Source organism: Myripristis murdjan, chromosome 8 (assembly GCF_902150065.1).
Source record: "Myripristis murdjan chromosome 8, fMyrMur1.1, whole genome shotgun sequence".
NCBI classification, from domain to species: Eukaryota; Metazoa; Chordata; class Actinopteri; order Holocentriformes; family Holocentridae; genus Myripristis; species Myripristis murdjan.
In genome coordinates, this window is record NC_043987.1 from 7,065,076 (window position 1) to 7,085,619 (window position 20,544).

Here is a 20,544-nt window from a genome sequence, read left to right on the forward strand (position 1 = left end):
TTAGGTTCCTGCTGTGAGCAAGCTAAAAATGCACAAACTTATCATGGTAGTGTGGGGCACTAAGGACAAAAGAATCCAGCCAATATCAAATGTCATCTGTAAGTGCCATTCAAGGAGGTCAATCTGAACAGGAATGCCAGCTCTGTCCTCTGACTGGAGGGGTTCTTAAAGTTTTGTGGTGCAGACAGCGCAACTTCCCAGAGAGGCAGACAGTAGAGTGGAGCACGACAGCACACACACACACACACACACACACACACACACACACACACACACACACACACACACACACAGCACTGCACTGCACTGTCCTACTGAACCGACGTTATATAAACAGCTCTGCTGCAGATAGATCTGATCAGTATTTCCTCATCATGGGTAAAGCACTGGGGAGGCATTACAACACTAAAACTAAAACTGACATTTTCTTGCTGCTCAAGATAATGTCACATTTAGAGAGCATTACAAATTAGAACTCAGCTCAAATTGAAAATGTTAATAATGGGCCCACTGGAAATATGTGGAAATGGTGCTTTTCAAATCACAATAAAAGACTGTAATCCTTGTGCTACAGCATGCTGTACAACTAGGATCACAACATGGACATACAATCAAAGTAAGCATCACAGGTAGAAAACAATTACAGAAGAAAGCACTGACTTCTGTTTAGTACAGACCTAAAGAGGAAGACAGCGCTATAACTGCACTGCAGAGCTGATGCTGAGATAAAGAGCTGCACTTCAAAGATGCAAACAGACAACACAGGAAGACAAACACAGAGTTTGTCTAATCCACCAGCTACTGTTCAGAGGCTTTTCTAAAGCTTTGCAACCAACGGACAAAAAAAAAAAAATGTTTTCCTGCCCTGCGGCTAGAGTCAGAAGCTGCACTCGGGCTTCACAGAACCAAGCAAAGTGAAGCTCGTCAAATAGAAAAAGATAGCCAGAGAGAGAGGTAATGATAATATACGATAAGGATACATTTTGATGGCTCCTGACTTTGTGCCGATGGCCATGAGCTGCAGCTTGGGGTCAAAGGCCAAGGCACTGGGCTGATGGGGGAATCCATGCTCCACAGTCTGAAAAAGACAGAAATAGACGAGAGAGAAAGGAACATTAGCGATATAAAAAAAGAGATTAAGATATATTTCCCTATCTACCTTCCCTTTAAATGCATCCTCCTTTCTGTGTGTGTGTGTCTACATGCCTGCATATCAGACTGTATAGTCAGTGAGGCGTCTAAAAGGGAGGACACCCTTAATAAAGTAAGAGGAAAGTTCTTAAAAAGCAGTGAGGGAAGCAGCATTGCTTTATTGCAGCACTGTGCCGGCCTTGTTAAATGGGATAAACATAAATTCACAGCTTTCATCCTGCCCATGTTAGGAGAAAGGGAGAGACAGCTGGGAAAGCATTTAAACCTACAGGGGGAAAAGACGAGAAATGAGAGCAGAGAGATACCCAAACCTACTTTAAAGAGGTCAGGGGGGTCTTAAACTTTTGTGGCCAGGAACCCCCAACTGAGGCCTGTGACCAAAAAAAAAAAAAAAAATCTAGGAATGAGACATTTAGCCTCACACTGGGACCTTGGTAAGATGTAAAACATAACCTTAACATTTTTTTTTGGCCCTAAAGCATTTGTCTGGTTTCTCTCTCTTGCTCACACACACATAAAGACAAAGAAAGTAACATCAAAAGAAACACACACACTCCTGTTGGAGGACCACCTCTTTGACAGTTGTGGCAGCTGGTGCCAAAGTTGAAATGGCCACGCGGCTGTGTGCATGTGTGTGTGTGTGTGTGTTTGCCCCTGTCACAGTGCAATGGACACTTTACGGACTTTGGACATGCTACATTTGGCCCGCCTGAACACACAGTGATGTCTGTGTGTGACCACCTACACACACCCCCAGTTGTTGTGTCCCCTCTCTGTACAGCAGGGCAGGCTGAAGTCCAAAGGCCAACTTCAAAATAAATGAATATACTGTATAAACCTTTATCATATATGAGGCCTATGATATGTTTTATGCATTTCATTTCCAATAATCATGTCAACTGGGATTATATTGTGTCATGCCACCCACTTTTGTTGAAATTGGACTTTTTTTGGTTTCACGTTTGGCCCAAGTATCAGTTCAGCAGGTTGTCATACCAGCTGATATCCGCTTAAAGGCAATATCGGTATTGGTCTAATATTATTTTTTGCTTTCAAAATGTGCCTAATTGTGAAAGTGGCACTTGTGTGATCTGTTCATACAACTGTAAAGTTAGTGGCAGAGTAAAAAAAAAAAAAAAAAAACTAGGGTGGTTCTTTAAAAAATCTTTCAAGCAAGCCTGTCTGAAAACCTCTGTAATGCAATTCTTACAATAATGCATACAGATATCAGCTGTTGCGAGTGGGAAGACATCAGATATTGAACTGGCTGCAAAAACATGGTGCATCCCTCCAAAAAAAGTTGGTGTCCAGCTCTCAAAGACCCTCTGCTTGTTTGGGTGACAGTATAAGCAAACTGCAGCCTCGTGATAAGAGTTCAAGGTCAGAGGTTCTTGACTGGGTTTGCTTTGCAGTGTACCTGAACTTATACCACCATATCATCTCAGCTGCAGATCACCTGATATTTGATACGCACAACCATCAATACATTCCTTCTTATTCCTGACAAATGGGTGCTGCAACCTACTTTTAGTTCGCCCACCAGTTTAGCAACAGTGTGGTCAAGGTGACAACATGCAGCTTACTGAAAGTGGATCTCAAATTTGTTCATGCCAGGAACTCCTAAATAGATCCAAGCACGGGCCAGCGGGAGAGAGAGAGTGCCTGCGAATGCTAACTTGGGGAGCTGTGCATGGAAAGCTATACAATTTACATGTTTTGGTTTGTTTCCATGTTGATGTGGAGCCAAAGTTGAGAGGCATGAAACCTGACACTCAATAGTAATGCTTTCATACCACAGACCCTCAATCGCAGAAACCAAGAGAGGAGCTCTCAGCACCTCGAGACCTCTGCGAGTCAGTAATAAGTATGTGCACAGGCAAACAACGCTGTATGCACCAAGTCTAAACCCATGGGGGAGAAATAAAAGTGGAAACTGTACTTCTGCAGCTGAATCACGACATGAGTGCCTTTCTGATCAATACATGCAATATAGGTCACAGTGTTCACATGAACCGCTGCAACAACACATGAAGTAATCTTGGTAATCTCTAGCCTGGTAATCCCTGTCACTCCTATAATCAGTTGCTGATGCTACATTACATCAGTGCTGAGGCTGGAGTTAAGTTTTGCCGGCTCTTGCTATTGTTTAGTTTGAACGCACAGGCCCGGCGTTCTGGATGGAAACCAATCAACACGCCGTGAAAACAATTAAAACAATTAGCCGCCAGACGGCATCCGCTCGTCCTGCACAGTCATTCAAAGCAACCCTTCAGCTTCAAGATTTATTATTCTAGGTTTGTAGGTGGCAACCAGGACAGAGAGGTTAATATATGTTTTCTAAAGTGGCTGGGTTTAGTTCTGGGGAGCAGCGGAGAAGCAGAGGAGGAGAAGAGAGGAGGAACCCCCGCGCCCAACAGCAGCAACCGTCCCGTTACTTTACCTTGTTGAAGGCGAACAGCTCCTGTTTTATCTTCTCTCTCTGCGGGTCGGTGCCCTGCCGACGGAACCTGAACTTCATCATCTTGAAGCCGGGCAGAGGGGGGAAACAGGGGAGGGCAGGCACGGAGCAAACAACGCAGCAGAGCCGGGGGACCGTGAATTCCTCAGCGGCAGGAGAAGGGGGGAAGCGGCGCGGCGGCTCGGACGATGCTAAAGCTAGCTAACCGACTAGCCCATGCAGGCGGAGAGCGGGGCTGGCAGGCTGCGACGCTTCTGCTGCAGCTCTTCTCTCTCTCCCTCTATTTCTCCCTCTATCTCTCCCTCTCTCTCTCTCTCCGGGTGCTGTTTAGGGTCGTGGGTTTGACCACAACTCCCCCTCCCCTCCCCGTTCACACGAACCCCGCTTGCACTGTCCAATAAGGTCGAAGAAATCTGCGAGCAATTTATTCAGAAACGCCCACACATCCCAGCGCTGTGGAATGCTATGCTCGATTTGCACCGCAAAACGCGCCAGAGGGGCGGAGTTTCCCCGCGACAGTTAAATGTCTTACAGCGTATTTGTTTATTCGGATGACCGTGAATGCACATTAAACATAGTCAGAGTCCCGGTGCTATCAGGAAAAATGACAAGCTTGACAGCCAATGACAGAGACCGGCATTTATAATGAGGCAACCCAGTGAACTTGTTCAGTCATCAGTTCACAAAAGTGAATGGATTTTTAATATAAACGTTTATTATTTGTATTTATAATATTTTTACTGTACAGTGTTATTCAAATACAATATTTACAAGCAACATACATTTTTTTTACAGTCTGAACATCATTTAAGTCAGTGCAAAGTACTCAGTGATGTGGCCTAGTAGTCCATGCTGTGCCAAACTGTTTCCCACGCAAATGTGTTTTCCCTTGGCATGCCTTCCCCTTGATTTCACGGCAGGGGTGGAAAATAAGAAAATCATCTAAATTACTGTTTTCTCTGTTGTTGGCTTTTCAAACTAGAACAAGTTTAAAAACATTTTCACGAGATGACAAAGGATGAAAGAGGCCTGTGCTGAGTAACCTGCCTCCTAACAAGGGAGTGCATATGATCTCAAGCCATAAGCATCTATTGATTCTACCAGGAAGTCAGGCTATACATCAGTTTGCTTGTCAGTTTGTGAGCACATTCCCCCACGAACAGTTTCTTTGTGCAGTGACAAAACAACACCACAAGGTCGAAATTAGAGCGCGCCACCAGGGAAACATATTTTTTAGGGATACATGATTTGGCAGCAATCTACTGCAGGACCAAAAGTATTCAAATTCATTATTGCCCTGGGACAGTGGCTGATTAAATCATACTGCTCCTCTGAAGTGTGTTTGTGTGTGTGTGTGTGTGTATGTGTGTGTGTATTGGGGGGGTATCATAAAGAGAACCCTGACTCATTATAGGTCTGAACTCATGGTTTAAGAAAAACTGGCAAGTGAATAAGCAGTACAAGTCAACAACCATGGCATACAAGCATTTACTGGCTGGAAGCCTCTGACTAAAAACATGTATGAGTTCATTCTGTGACTCTGAGAACTGCAGCCCTGTGCATGTTGTGTCCTGTGGTATTTAGACTGATAGGCAGGTAAACTCTACCATATACTGTCCTATTTTAATCCCAAACTGTCTGCTGTCTATAACTGTACATAGGCCTATTTTAAACTGTTTCCATTTACACAACAGCAAAATCAGCAATGCCATGTGTGCATCACCTATATAGAAACATTACATTTAAATATATACAGTATCAAAAATAATCTGTTTTTGAAGTAGAGGTAGATACAATGCAAATACATTTATGAGGCATAAAGAGGGATTTTGCTGAGTGTGTGTGTGTGTGTGTGTGTGTGTGTGTGTGTGTGTCTGTATGTCTGTGTGTTATAGCAGGGTGATTTCACTCGGTGGCAAAGTGAGTCTCTTCTCTCTCACTGACAGCAGGTTTTCCATGTGCATGGCAATGACTCGGCACAGCTCCAGACCCTGAAAGCACACACGCACACACGCACACACACACACGCACACACACACACACACACACACACACACACACACACACACACACACACACACACACACACACACACACACACACGATGCAACTAAGATAAAGCATAATAGCAAAATCCACGCTGACAAATTACATACATATATTCTTAAAGCATCTCTCTCTCTGTCCCTCTCAAATAGCTCAATACCTTTTGTTATTTCTGTTTCTGTCTCTCCCTGATACGCACATGCAAACACACACACACACACACACACACACACACACACACACACACACACACAAACCTGCTCCAGCTGTAGCTGTATGATGCGCTGGTTGAGCAGGTCTCCTATCATGATGTCCACATAGGGGTAGCTGGAGCCTGACGTTGGTCTCTGGGTTCGAGTCGACTGGACTTCCTTCAGAGGGAAACGTGCCATGGCCTCCTAATCTCAGACACACACACACACACACACACACACATATAAACACAAGGAAAACACATAAAGATTCATACAAATACACAACTACTACATGGGTTTGCATCATCATATTTATTCAACCTCATCATCCTTTTTGTTGCCATCACACCATCTAATCAGAGGACACTATCTCCCTGTCACTTTAAGCAAAAAACACATCAGCAGGCAGCAGAGCGTTTCCCTGCCAAGTTCCTCTTGTCTGGAACCCACTCCCTGTTGAGTTTAGGAAGGCTAATTCTCTAGAAACTGTCAAATCCAAGCAGTGTGTGGTTATTTGTCTTCCTTCCCTGTTTCTCAGACACCGGTGAAGTGTTTCTGCCTGGCAGCGGACACTGGTGCTCCCCTTGTTTCTGTGGACCTTTGCCTCATTTCGCTGCTGCATCATGTTGGCCTTGCCTCATCTGTTTCATATGTTGTGCTCATTATCCATGTTTCTGTCCATTTAACTGTTTGTCATGGCACCTATAGCCCACTCAGCTGTCCCAGCGGCAGATCCCCGTTTGAACTGGCCCTGGCAACGTTCGTTATCTCCACCAGGTGGCGGCCTGGAGGAGATCATGTGTTCAGTCATGTGTATCTGTCCGTGTGTGTGCCTGTCTGCAGCTAATCTCGCATACTACTGGGCCTATCAACTTAATATCTAATATCTTTTGCACACACACCTCTCATGGTTGCAGTGATTCAAAACCTTTGAAAAAAATCTGTTTTATACCACAAATGTGTGCAAACTGATCACTCCACTTAACCAGCCGGTTCGGAACAGTGATCAGGTTTTTTCCAAGGATGGTGATGGTAAATCCCCATTTGAATTGGCCTTGATATCACTTGTTCTATAATGTTTTCTAGGGGCTTTTTACTTGCATGCACTGAAGGGCTAAGGTTGGTGGTATTGGGTAAACTGGGCTATGATAGGCTTGCTAAATCTTGCCAGAGCATGCTGTTGTTTGGGTTGTGCTTTGTTTTGCCTCCCTGTGTTTGCTTCATCACTCTGTTCTATGATTCATTGCTAGTTATATCTAGGCAGGCTCACTCAAGCCTTTGAGACTTGCTTGTGATGAGGAGCTATAAAAAAAAAAAAAATTATAACCTGAAACAATATGGTGAGACAGGAACGGTGGACAGTGTAACCAGCAGATGGAGACAAAAGGCTTTAGTTGAAAAGAACGTAAGAAGTTACAGTATTTATTGTTTGTTTGTTTGTCTCTATTTTGTTTGTTTGTTTGTTTGTAACCTTAAACATATTCATACTGGGAGTGACAGAGTTAAACCACAGTCTTCCATTGTTGGCCACTGTATGTAGCTTAAGTGGACCATTTGAGTGTTAATTGCCTTGCTCAAGGGCACATCAACAGTAGTTGTTAAAGCAGTCAGTGTTGTTCATGTACTTCCCCTGCCAAAGTTTTCTAAGCCAGTGAACCATAACCCTTACAGTCACAGTGTGGATGTGTGTGTGTGTGTGTGTGAGAGAGAGAGAGAGCAACTCAACAACATACATGAGTATCCTTGTTGAGGAAGTGAAGCCCGTTCTGATTGACAGCCAGGATGCAGGGGGCGTGGACGGAGGCGGAGCTGGAACTCTGGATGTAGAAGAATGAAGAGCCGAACATGGGGAAGGCACTGACCAAACCTGAGCAAAAACATGTGAAGGGTCAGTCGTAATCTCCAAGCAGTTTCAGAAAAATAATCTGTAATTTTCTAGACAACCGAGTCAGAGTATCTTGGCACACATCTTTCCAGCAAAACCTTCTGACCAGTTCAAATCTTACAGCACTGCATTGTTGCAGGTTTCCAATTCTACATCAAATGCCAAATCCTTGATTTTTTCATGACTTTCCATGACTAAAACATAGAATTTCTATAACATACATGAACATAAGATGACAATTTTTCCTTGTGCTCTTGTCACAGTTATTATTCTATTTTATTCTGCAGGGGAAGTGAATATAACCTGAACACACTGTAGGATAAATATAATTGGCGAATATTACTTATTAATTTTTTTACCTTGAAACTGACACAATTCCATGACATTCCATAACTTGTCCAAACAATTTATGAAAACACCCTTTTCAAAATCCCATAACCTTTAATTCAAATATGTCAATTTGAATCCAAAAAAATTCTGGAAAGTTATATGGAATCGTATGCTCTCTGTCATACGACCAGTTGCTGGAGAGACACATTACCATATACTCACTATCCTACATTTGTGAAGAAATAAACAAGGGAATCTGTCATCTCTGAGGCTGATGCATAAAGCGGGCCTCCTCTGATAACACACATGTACAACAGTAGCTGTCATACACAAACAGTGCAGCTGAGGACTTACCCAGGAACTGTGCGCGGGCCTGGTGTGGGTTGAGGGGCTGGACCTGCTGGATGTGCTGAGTTGTCATGTTCAGCCAATGCTGCGAACCCTGTTTGCTGTAGAACTGAGGGGGGACACACTCCTGTACCTCGCGGCTGTTAACACACACAGACACGCACATAAAACAGCAGATATACACTCAGAGGCAACATTGATATACTGTCTAAGCATGTGCTGGAGGGTTTGAACATGTGTGTGCAAATACCTTCCTACATGAGTCAGTGTGTGTGAGCATGTGTAAGCTTGCATTGTATGCATGTAACCCTACTTCCTAAAAATTACATTCTCATACAACTAAATTGCATTCTTAATTTACATTTAGGGGTAAAAGTACATTTACATTTTGTTTAGCACAAATAGTTTCTGACCAACACATCTTGTATATCATGTTGGACGGCATTTTAGCCATTTTCCTCACAGTAGCTACCTAAAGCACTTGGTTAGGATTAGAGAAAGGGTTTTGGGCTTTAGGTTTTGGAACAAACACATTACAAACAAACATAATCCATATGTTCCCCCTCGCAGTGTAATTGAGAATGTAGTTTAGTGTTATGATGGCATAATTTTTTTTTTAAGACAGAGCTCGTACATGTGTTTTTTGTGTGTTTAAGTGTGATTCATTTTCAGTTCAACAGTAACACTACTAGAGTTTGTGCAAAAAATGTGCATATGCATGGTGTGTGTGTGTGTGTGTGTGGTGTGCGTGTTTACAGCGTGGGCAGGTAGGTGTCCTTGGCACGGTGCTGTAGGGCGGCCAGCCTGGCGACCTGCTGCAGATGCTGTTCACTGGGCTTACCCTGAGGAACCACACTCAGCAAGGCCTTCAGGTAGTCTGGCAACACCTGTGGCAGAGAGACACAGTGAGACAGAGAGACAGAGAGAGAGAGACACAGAGAGAGAGACAGAGAGAGAGAGAGAAAGAGAGAGAAAGACAGAGACAGAGAGAGAAAGCCTGATGGTTGCAGAAAACGCCTCAGTGTGAGGTACCTGGTTATAGTGCATGGTGACGTAGAGTTCATTGTCAAGCTTGAGAGCCATACTCCAGATGACTCTCCTGAACCACAGGCTGTAGTTGGCATCCACAGGCTCCGCCTCTGTAGCAATGTCCAGGATGTACTCACGCTTGTTCAGAGGACGCACGTTCTGACCTATACAAAGACACAGAAAGTTTACCAGTCATTCATAATCCTACTTGCTATAAACAATTGTGAAGCATTTAAATTTCCAAGAGTGTTTTAGATCTTCTCTGTGACAAGGCAGCTGCTTCTCACCTCTGTGTGTGACCACAAAGATGGCATATTCATCGAGGGCCTCCGGCCTGTGCAAGCCCATCTCATAGCAAAGCTCTTCAATGGCATCCAGAGCCACCTGAGACACAAACATATCTGTTACCAAACAGGCATTACCATCATCATGTTGAGTTGCACATACAGCTTCTGTTTTTCATTCCTAAAGAGCAGCGTGAAGGTATTATGTTCACTATTTCTACTATTGTTGCATAAATTCTACTGTTCCTGTGTTTCTGTCTCACTGGAGGCATTCAGTGATTACCTCCAGCATTCACTAGATCTCTTCAGCTGGGTTGGTTCCAGATCTTCTGCACTCTGGTGAATAATCAGTGTGTTGGATTTGGCCGCTACATTTACTCATCTTGTTCCTGAGCATGTATGCTATCTTCCCCTAGGATAATATAGGTTCGCTGGATGTGTGTGTAAGTGTGTGTGTGTGTGTGTGTGTGTGAGTACGTGCCACTCACAGAGCAGGTCTTGATTTTCAGGTGCCTCTCTATCCCACCTGGCAGCAGGAACAGCTGTCTCTTGGAGCTCCGCCCAGCCTGCACACAAACAGCCAGTCAGAGTGAGAGACCTACAGCCAGACATCAGAAGACAGATGGAAAACGGGGCACCTGGTAGCCTCCAAGGTACATGGAGGACTAACATCAGCAAGGGAGTGTAGCGCTATAATCAAGTACATAAACAGCCAGCAGCAGCAGCAAAAAAAGAAAAAAAAATCATATCTTAACATGACAGATGGAGTAAGAACAGGAGCACTGTTAACTCAGTCTGAGAATTCATTCTATTTTACAGGTTTTGCACCTCAATAACCCTATAAAAAATAACATAAAATGTAACTATCCTCATAGTATTGTGGGTTTTTTAGGAAAGAAAAGTACCTTAACAACTCAAGAGATAATGAAAAGCGGATTTTGAAAATGTATTTTGATACATTTGATCACTTACATTAATTTTAGAGTATTTACTTGGCAAATTGTCTCTCCATGTAGAGAGCAGCATAGTTTCTGACAGATACAATGTGGCAATAATGTGATAATAATAATATAATAGCTGTAATAACATCATATTATTTCATAACACTATCCAGTCATTATTAGTTAATAAGGGCCATGGTGTATAATAGTTTTAACTGCTGATGTATTAGTTTTATGGATAAGAAGAATTTAGTAATTTGAGTTGTTACATTATTAGTCAGCATTCTTATTACATCATCAATTAAAAATATCTTTCAAGTAACAATCGCCATTCAATTAAATAATGCAATGCTATTACATTTTCTTGAAAATGATTACATTAAAATGTTTCATTACATTTACAACACATTTAAAGAAACAATTTAATTACATTTTAACAAGTCATTTCATCACCCAGCAGTTATTATGTTGTTGGTTGTTATGGTCCTCTGCCATGTGGCTTTTTGTTTGTGTTATTGGCTGGTTTTCACCACTGATTCAGAGCAGGAGGCCCAATTTAAATGAACACATCTACACCCCCGCCCAAATGGCAGCCCTTAAATGCACGGCGCCCACAGAGACCAGAAGCAAAGAACACGAATTCTCTGAAAGAGAACCTTACAAGAGCACTGACTGGCTGAAAAAGAGGCTGAAAAAACATTGATTATATGAAGGACACACTGGAAAAACACTGGCTGGTCAAGTGAAAAACTGAGAGGAGCACCGTCTAGCTGAATGAGAAACTGACCAGCATTGCTTTGAGTTCCATGTTGTTGGGGTACTCTACACGTCCGCCATACTGGAACGTCCTCCTCAGGTTCTGCTCACATGCCTTGGCAATTCCTGTTGATAAATACCAGCAGACAGTCAACACTTAGATCACTAACTACCTAATCAACTGGTGGATGGATGGATGTATAGATGGATGCATTTATGCATGGATGGATGGATGGAAGCATTTATGCATGAGGGATGGATACATGGGATGACTGCATGGTGGATAGATGGATGATAGATACATGGATGGATGGGTGGATGAATGGATGGATGGATGGATGGATGATGGATGGATGGATGCATGGACGGACAGATGCATGGATGGATGGGTGGATGGATGGATGGATGGATGATGGATAAATGGATGATAGATACATGGATGGATAGATGCATGGATGGATGGATGGATAGATGCATGGATGGATGGATGGATGCATGGATGCATATATGGATGGATGGAGGCATGGATGGATAGATGGATGGATAGATACATGGATTGATGGGTGGATGCATGCATGTTGGATGGATACATAGATAGATGTATATATGGATGCATGGTCGGATGGAAGGCCACACAGATGTTTGCATACCTTGGTACTGCAGTCCGGGGCTGGCAGAGGCATCCTGTAGAAACTTGAACAGGAAGGGCTTCATAACCTCAGAGCAGCGATGGAAAGCTGTCAGAATGTACAGCAGCCTCCAGCCGCGCTGACAACTGTCACTATACAACACAACACACACAAGCACACACACACACAAACAACAACAACAATTTAAACAGCTCGATGGACTGCTATGGAACACTTTACTCAAAATTCCCTAACATATTATCTAGGCTATGTATATATGTAGTTACACTTTGATGCCAATCTGCAATTATTTCTAAATTACACTGTAAAACAGGTGAATGCAAAACTCTCAACATACAGTGTGTATTGCACAATATTCTTACGGTTTGGCGCTGGTGTTGGCAGTGACCTGCTTCATCACCTGGCAATATGCTTCATCCTTCATCAGGCCATGATCACCGCTCAACTAGAAGATTTATAAGCACATACACAGAGGTAAACTCATGCATGCACACAAACACACACGTGTACAAAATTCAAATAAAGCTTAGGTGAAAACCGCCTGAAAAGCAACACCTGGTTAAGAATATTTTAACTTTTATGTTAAAAGTGCACTATGTGAAACTGAGGGTAGATTGAAGTAAGGGTTTTATAAACTTACAAAACTTAAGTACGTAAATTATCAGTGAGTCAGATGACCATGAGGACCATGTAAACTCAACTATCAAATTTTAGAGCTTTTTCCAAGTTTTTTGTCAGTTGAGTCTTCATCGGAGTCATCATCATTGCATCCAGTCGTGAGAACCACAGAGATTCAACCATCAAATTACTCCTCTAGTCTGCATGGTCTAGTAGAAAATTCAGCTGGAAAGTAGGACTCTACACCTTATGAAAATGTATTACATATGATTTGTTTGTTTGTGTAACCATCTTTCCATACCTGCCTATCATGACAAAGAGAGTGTGTGTGCTGTGTGTGCTGTGTGTGTGTGTGTGTGTGTGTGTAAATACCTTCAGTATTGAGGTGACCAGGTCCAGTTCAGTGAGACCTTTCAGTGGGAAGTCTCCCATAAACCTCATGATGGCTGGACAACAAACCACAGATACAATTAACTCTCCGAAAAGTCTTTCTATTTTCTACCTTACTCTTTTCCTGCAATCCTTCGCTCATTTAAAGGCTTCATCCAAACCCAAAGCACCCCTGCTGTCACTGTCACCCCATTAGTGGCCTTGTTTACACTGTGATTTACTTCAACAAAACTTGTATTTTTTTTCCTTTTGTTGACCTTTTGACATAAGACCACAGAGTGTATGACAGCTAAATATGAATATAGAGGGTGACATTTGTCTCAACAAATCCCAATAGCAGACCTGTACTTTGTGCTACAACAGCCAAATAAAGATCAGATATGGAAAGGCCTGCAGCCTGCCAGCCTTCATTTCTCTCCTCCTGTCTCCCTCCCTCTATCCCTGCTCTCCTCCCCTGCTCTTATCTCACCTAAGAAGATGTCAGTAGCCACTCTGTTCAACCCAGTGTCGGAGAAATCAATCAGAGACTCCTGGATTGGAGACTGGTGGGAAAAAAAAAAAACACATAGCCACATAACAGGGAATCAATACCTGAAATGTTTCTTCGACATTTCTAGTCCTTAAAATGTGAAAAAAAAGTCAGAGTCAGGGAAAACTAAACACTTGCAAAGCTGAAAATGATAGCTACATATACAGACATATATATACACAGACATAGATATTGATATTACTCTATTTTGAGCTGTTTTACCTTGGAGAATTTGACCATGTCATGAGGCTCCCTCACCTCCTTCCCCTTCTTAGCTTTCTGATCACTGCAAAAAGAAAGGAAAGGAGCAACATGAAGCCAGCTGTCACTTCTCAAACACTAAAGTTATAAAAATGAGGAGTTACAATGATTTAGGACAACAGTGATTATGATTATCCTGTAATAGTTTTGCGTGTAATAAATATGATTTAGTACCTGTTACCTAGCACCTAGTACCTGAACAATATGGTTAAAAAAAATAATAATAATCTGTGATTACTTTTACAGATATTTTGATAGCGATGTAATTCCCAATTTTACCAGGAATGATAATCTTTGCATCATAATTTTCATTTTCTCTGAAAAAGCTGTTAGAATGAGGATGGTGTGATTTGTGTGAAACAAATCTTACATTTAGAAAATATAATTTGCAGGCCAGGGCATCTTGGTAGCACCATACAACTTTATTTACAATAATGTTTTATTGCATTTTACCTTTATTAAAAAATTGCAGGTCCTCCAATTGGTATACTGCACTTGGCCATATTGCATTTTTGCTAATATTTCAATCAATAGTTCAGCCCTAGCACCCGGTAGTAATAACTAATAGGTATTAACACTGATGTGTGTGCAATTTTTGACCTGAGGAAGACCTGAGTGGCCCAAAACACTGTCATCTAAGAAAGATGGCCTATCATGGAGATATCATGGAGATTCTTTAACTAGGAGATTTTGTGTGACCTCAGCGTGATAGAAGTAAGTAATGCAATGTAAGTAATGTCCAGATAATTACAATATCATGTGCTTGTTGTTAGTGTTGAAGCTTAGCAAAACATACCCTTTATTTTTTTTAGAAAATCTATTTGAGTACTCTGCGCAGCACAATGTGTAGCGTGTGTATGTGTGTATGTGTGTGTGTGTGTGTGTGTGCACTTGACCTCCTGTTCCTCTGTGCCTCTCTGAAGTACTTCTTGGCAAACTCAGCCATGCTGTACTGGTTGCTGTACAGAGGCACATCCTCCAGCTCCACACTCCCTTGGTCCCCATACATCTCACTTACCACCTGACACACACACACACACACACACACACATGCACACATACACAAAATACACAGATTAAAAAAAGCTCACCAGCCCCTGCCACTTACAAAAATACCAAAGATGTAACTACCTACAAAATATTTCTATTTCTGTAAACTAAAACCTTCCAACACATATAAACAGTGGCTGATACCATAATGTCGGGGTATCATTCACCATAGAGTGTGTAAATTTATCCTCGCTTTGAGCCTGGAATACAGCATCATTAAGGTGTTTTGCTACTGTTATAGTGCAGAAGCTGAAATTAAGGCCCCACGATCCATTTTTGGCCCGAGGAATGCAGGAATAGTATGAATTAGCAGCGTCCTGTTGTGTACCTCTGTGGAGCGGTCAAGCTCGTGGGCCGCCACCGTCGAGCCCATCGCTACGGCAACAGCAGCTGAGGCTGCAACCCGTCCTTGTCTGTCACGAGGCTCCACCCTCTCAGCAGGGAGGAGCAGGAAGTCGGGAGCAGCCACTGGACGGACGTAATCACTGGGAAACACTCCCGACTTCCCATACACAGCCCCAAACCTCCAGCCTGCACACACACACACACACCAATACAATTACAAACACAAACACATGAAGTATTACACACAAATATAAGAACGTAAGACACACTGCAACAGAAATCCTTCTAAATCCATGACATGCAAACAAAATGAAGCTCATATCTGTTTTACACTGAGCTAAAATCCCACTGCCATGCAGGACTTGAGCTCAGTGTAAACAGTTTAACCCAAATTTCAGACCCGTGTTCTGAAACCTGCAAAACTCCTGGGTCACTTCAGGCTTTGGCTCCATTAAGCAAAGGTGTAAACAAGTCACCTGCTAATTTATGACCCACGTAGGCACAATGATATAGGATATGCACTACATTCAGCCCAGTCACCAGGAAACAATGTTGGTATTTTCCATTGAAATGTGATGTTTTCAAGTCTGGTGATGCACGTGATGTTGACACACCACATTAACACACCACACAATTCAATAGGCAGTTCTATGATTAACTGTTTAACTTTTGATTAACTTTTTTTTTTTTTTTTTTTAACAAAAAGGGAGAAAAGAAAAAATATGAAAGAAAAATGGGTGGGCAGCTCAGGTTAATCAAATGTGTTCTTAATAAGACAGACAGAGGTGCTGAATTAGTTGCTTAATTGATTGAGTAAATGTATCAATTAAATGTTTTCATAATCATTTGTTTTACTCATTTATCGAGTAAAAATGCCAACATTTGCCGATTACAGCTTCATTATGATCACTAAGATGCTAAGATTGTCTTAGTTTTCTCGGTTATGAGGATCATTATACCAGTTTTATGCCATAATTATACCAAGTGACGGAGTGACACAGAAGGGTATTATCACAGCAAACCCAATCAAAACCAAACCAAGCAGTGGTAAAAAAAAAAAAAAAAAACGCCAAACAACAACACTCACACCCACACGGGGCTGACAGGGCCCCCAAACCCACCAAATTCAGGCGTGTCTCTCTTTATCTCTTCCAGAAGCACGACTTTCTTCCTCACTATGCAGCCATAATATTTGCCTGAACACACACACACACACACACACACACACACACACACACACACACACACATAGAAACACAGAGAAGTAAACGATGCAGCACATGGCTCCCACACACAAACAGACAGTTTTGACAGAACAACAGTGAGTCACAGTACTAGGATATTACTATGCTAGTGTGTGTGTGTGTGTGTGTGTGTGTCTCACCGGTCCCCAGCCCATCCATGTGCTGCAGTCTGATGATGTCTCCCTTGTGGAAGCTGAGCAGAGTCCTGTCCTCTGTGATGTAGTTCCTCACCGCCACCACGTACTCTGAGTCCTGACAGAGAGCAGACATGTTTACCCTGCCGGCTGCAAACACTACCAGACACCCAGCAGACATTTGCATGCATGTCTTTGATAGGTCCTTCATTTGTTTAACATAGGCTGAGATGTATTGGTGTTGTGTTTTGAGAGAAGGAGAGAAAGAGATAACCTTTTTAAAGGACATAATAATATTTCAAACAATTCAATGCATTACAAGTCCCTAAATTTTACATCTTTTAAATTAATAAAATTTAATTAATTTTATTTTAATTAGTTAAATTAAGTTAAGTTAATTTATTTGACTTTTTAACCCCTTCAGACCCTGCGTCCATTGGAATGGACATGACATATTTCTGTCTCTAAACCAATAAATACTGGGTAATTGCATGATGTCAGTAATGCTGGTTACTGGTTGGATCCTGATTATCCAATCATAATCATGTTATGTCTTTGAGCACACTATGAGAGAGTGACAGACTTCGGACAAGACAAGCATGGCTGAGCGACTGCAGAGAGGGAGGACTAAGTGCCCATTTTAAATCAAAAGTATAAATTTATGTTCATCATGGCCCAACAAATTTTCTGTCAGCATAATTTTAACTGTTACAAGTGATAATATTTTAAATAATTTTGAACATACATCATATGGTTAATTTACAGGATTTTTTCAAAGTCTGATGTCCATTGCAATGGACATGAAAAAATGCTATTAAAAACATGAGTTAGCAAAAATGTGTTTTTTTCCCACTTTGTTTTTATGTTGGTGAGGAGTCAGAATCAGTTAAAAAAAAAAAAATTGCCCAGCAGAAAAAATGCGGGTCTGAAGGGGTTGTTAAGTTAAATTAATATGTTTTTTTTTTTGTTTTGTTTTTTTTATGATGATGAAATGCTGAGGAAAACCAAGGATTAAAAATGTACATTTTCTTTGCTGCTGTGTAGATTTTATATACTTAGTGGCGAATATGACTTTTTAAGAGCCATGGATACTCCACTGTTGTAATCATGAGTGCATATCAAATGCAAAAAAACAATAAAAACCTTAATATGCATTCTTAAAAAATCATCCTCAAGCAAACCTATAACATGCACACGTGCACATAGCCCTCTGACCTTCTTGAGCTCTGTGAGGAAGTGGTCGATCATGTGTTTGACCTGCGGCGCCTTGGCCGAGAACAGAATCAGCTTCTCGTTGGTCAGGTTGAACTCCAGCATGTTCTTAGACGGGATCGACACAAACAGGATGTCCGAGTAGCTGCACAGGAGGCGACAAACAAAACCAGGAAGTCGACATAAGAACGCACAGAGAGAGGGAGAGGTCTAATGTCAAACCAATCACTTGGGCACTTGACATTGCTCCAAGTGGCCATTTAGCCTGAATGCTTGAAAAAAGGTCACTTGGCTGTCATTTCCTTTGAACTGCAAGATTTGAAGGAGAGAGCAGAATCAGCATTTCAACAGCTGTAGAGTAGCAATCTGAAATGGCAGGTGAATGTGGCTGAAAAATGTTATTCTTGAATGAACTAAAGTGCTCGGCTGCAATGCTGACTTACCACTAGTTAAAGCAATCGGGAACATTTAAAAAAAAATTTTTGATATTGATATCTAGCTGTTGTTAGAGATAGAAAAGGATAACAGCCGGAGTTACGTCCACACACGTGTACATTGAACTGTCATTTTTTTCCCTTCTTTTTCTGGGGCTAAAAATCTATAAAGTTATTATACCAGTGTTGTACAGCGCTTTAGTGAAACTCTTTGTAATCAGCCTCTCCTCTCAACCCCTCACTCTCTGTCCATGCTCTCTTTATCCAATACATTGCAGTTTTCACTTGAGCGGCTGAAACGAACCAAGTGTGAAAACACAGCACAACCCCAGTGAAGCTGTTTGGTAAAAAGAGTGACAGCGTGTCCTGTTAGGCCTCTCATTTACATGACAAGAGTTTGTGCTTCTACAATCAAACTGTCACGTAGTCAGTTGAGCAGAAATGTTTGAATTTGGAACAGACAGCTGCAGTAATGAAAAGTAAGAGGAAGGCACTTGCTCTATGTAGCAAAAAAAAAAAAAAAAAATGGATTGAATAAAATGACATCACTACTGTGATGAGTGTGAGAGTGTGTGGTTACATGATCTTGCTTGGAGCAGAGGTCTGTGATGTGACCTGACCTCTGATAAAGATGGCGGGCTTGGTGATTAAATTGACTGATTCAATTTTTGGTTTCTGTTATGTAATTTACTTGTGACACGACATATGTGTACACACACATTCACAGTGATTGACAGTGACCAAGTACATTTAGTTGAGTACTTCAGTACATTTTTCGAGTATCTGTATTAGGAAAAGACTTTTACTCCACTACATTTCAAAGACAAATATTATACTTTTGACTCCATTCCATTTCTATGATGGGTGAACATTACTTGTTACTTACTAAACATAGCTTTGAAGTCAGCTGTTGAATTTTTTTTTTTTTTTTTTTTTTTTTTTTTTTTTCTAAAATGTGATTGGCGGCACGGCTCAGGAGGTAGAGAGGTCGTCTGGTAACCGGAGGGTTCCTGGTTTGATCCCCAGTTCCTCCGGAGAGTGTGTCAAAGTGTCCTTGAGCAAAACATTGAACCACTAATTGCTCCTAATAGGCAGCTTGGTGCCTTGGAGGACAGCCTCTGCCATCAGTGTGTGAATGTGTGTGTGAATGTGAGGCAAACACTGTAAAGTGCTTTGAGTGGTCGGCAGACTAGAAAAGCGCTATAGAAATGCACTCCATTTGCCATATGGTGGAACTGGAAGACTTCTAGTCGCACAACTAGGAAGACCAGAGAAAAGGACACTGCAATGATCAAGTCTGGAAGATACAAATACATGAATTACAGTTTCAGCATCACAAGATGAAAGAGGAGGACAGAATTTGGCATTATCCTAAGATGGAAAAAATGCTGTTTTGGTAATCGCCTTGGTATCTCAAGTCTCAATACTTTGATGTAAAAGCAGAAATAAGTCATTAAGCTTTGTGAAAAAAGTGTAAGCAAGACATCCACTTTCAAAGTAAAATGCATCAGCTCCATTTTGCTGGTACAGTGCAAATGGCGGCGGTGAGCACTTTTGTGGTGCAAAGTGGTTCTACAAGCAAGTCAGTGCATCAGTAGGTGGTTTCACAGAGTTACGATGTTCTTTAAATGCATCACGAAAACAATACAGCAATGTGTTGATTTTAAATAGAAAATGTACTTTTAAATATTTAAGTGTTACTTTAACTCAAGTAAATATTTATCTGAGCAACTTTTCCCTTGTAATGGAGTAATATTTGCCCAGGAGTATCTATGCTGTGAGTCATGTAATGGGGTTGTGTACTTTGTCCACCACTTTAGGTTCAGGTCAGGATAAAAATGAACAACTGTCAGAATAAGCTCAGGACCTTTGTGACAGGGGCTGAGTTTGGGCTTTATTTCAGGCTCATGCAGTGTGGATGCATTTGTATGTGTCTATAGGGTACAGAAGTGTAAGTGTGTGTGTGTGTACCTGTAAGGCCTCAGCACTCTGAAGTAGTCTGGAGCAGTAGTGCCGCTCCTCACCATCTTCAGCAGCTTGATGCCTCTGTGAGAAACAGACAGCACCTGCACCCCTGTCCCCACACTGCCCTGGAACACACACACACACACACACAAACATGCATACACAGCCATAGACACATGAAAATAAGTATAGTCACACACACCATTGTCAAGACTCAGCCAACTGAACGATGCACATGCACTTCATAGCAGAACGAGCTCAAAGCTCCGAGTGGACGAAAGAAAAATCC

General features: G+C 41.8%; 2 protein-coding genes across 2 annotated transcripts in view; both read right to left on the minus strand.

Moving 5' to 3' along the window:
• llgl1 (LLGL scribble cell polarity complex component 1) overlaps positions 1–3,958 on the minus strand; it is a 43,320-nt gene extending 39,362 nt beyond the window's left edge. The window contains exons 1-2 of the mRNA XM_030058361.1: positions 3,593–3,958; positions 981–1,078 (exon numbers count right to left, since the gene is read on the minus strand). Coding sequence (XP_029914221.1) covers positions 981–1,078; positions 3,593–3,673 — 179 coding nt within the window. The 5' untranslated portion in view covers positions 3,674–3,958. The remainder of the gene's footprint in view (positions 1–980; positions 1,079–3,592) is intronic.
• A 351-nt stretch (positions 3,959–4,309) lies between these two features.
• Positions 4,310–20,544, minus strand: part of myo15aa (myosin XVAa) — a 58,848-nt gene continuing 42,613 nt past the window's right edge. Inside the window, exons 46-65 of the mRNA XM_030058359.1 lie at positions 20,262–20,380; positions 17,860–18,001; positions 16,651–16,762; positions 16,388–16,462; positions 15,250–15,452; positions 14,768–14,892; positions 13,833–13,896; positions 13,551–13,623; positions 13,064–13,137; positions 12,436–12,518; positions 12,074–12,204; positions 11,455–11,549; positions 10,215–10,292; positions 9,730–9,826; positions 9,446–9,606; positions 9,170–9,300; positions 8,420–8,553; positions 7,584–7,717; positions 5,914–6,054; positions 4,310–5,601 (exon numbers count right to left, since the gene is read on the minus strand). Coding sequence (XP_029914219.1) covers positions 5,500–5,601; positions 5,914–6,054; positions 7,584–7,717; positions 8,420–8,553; positions 9,170–9,300; positions 9,446–9,606; positions 9,730–9,826; positions 10,215–10,292; positions 11,455–11,549; positions 12,074–12,204; positions 12,436–12,518; positions 13,064–13,137; positions 13,551–13,623; positions 13,833–13,896; positions 14,768–14,892; positions 15,250–15,452; positions 16,388–16,462; positions 16,651–16,762; positions 17,860–18,001; positions 20,262–20,380 — 2,274 coding nt within the window. The 3' untranslated portion in view covers positions 4,310–5,499. The remainder of the gene's footprint in view (positions 5,602–5,913; positions 6,055–7,583; positions 7,718–8,419; positions 8,554–9,169; positions 9,301–9,445; positions 9,607–9,729; positions 9,827–10,214; positions 10,293–11,454; positions 11,550–12,073; positions 12,205–12,435; positions 12,519–13,063; positions 13,138–13,550; positions 13,624–13,832; positions 13,897–14,767; positions 14,893–15,249; positions 15,453–16,387; positions 16,463–16,650; positions 16,763–17,859; positions 18,002–20,261; positions 20,381–20,544) is intronic.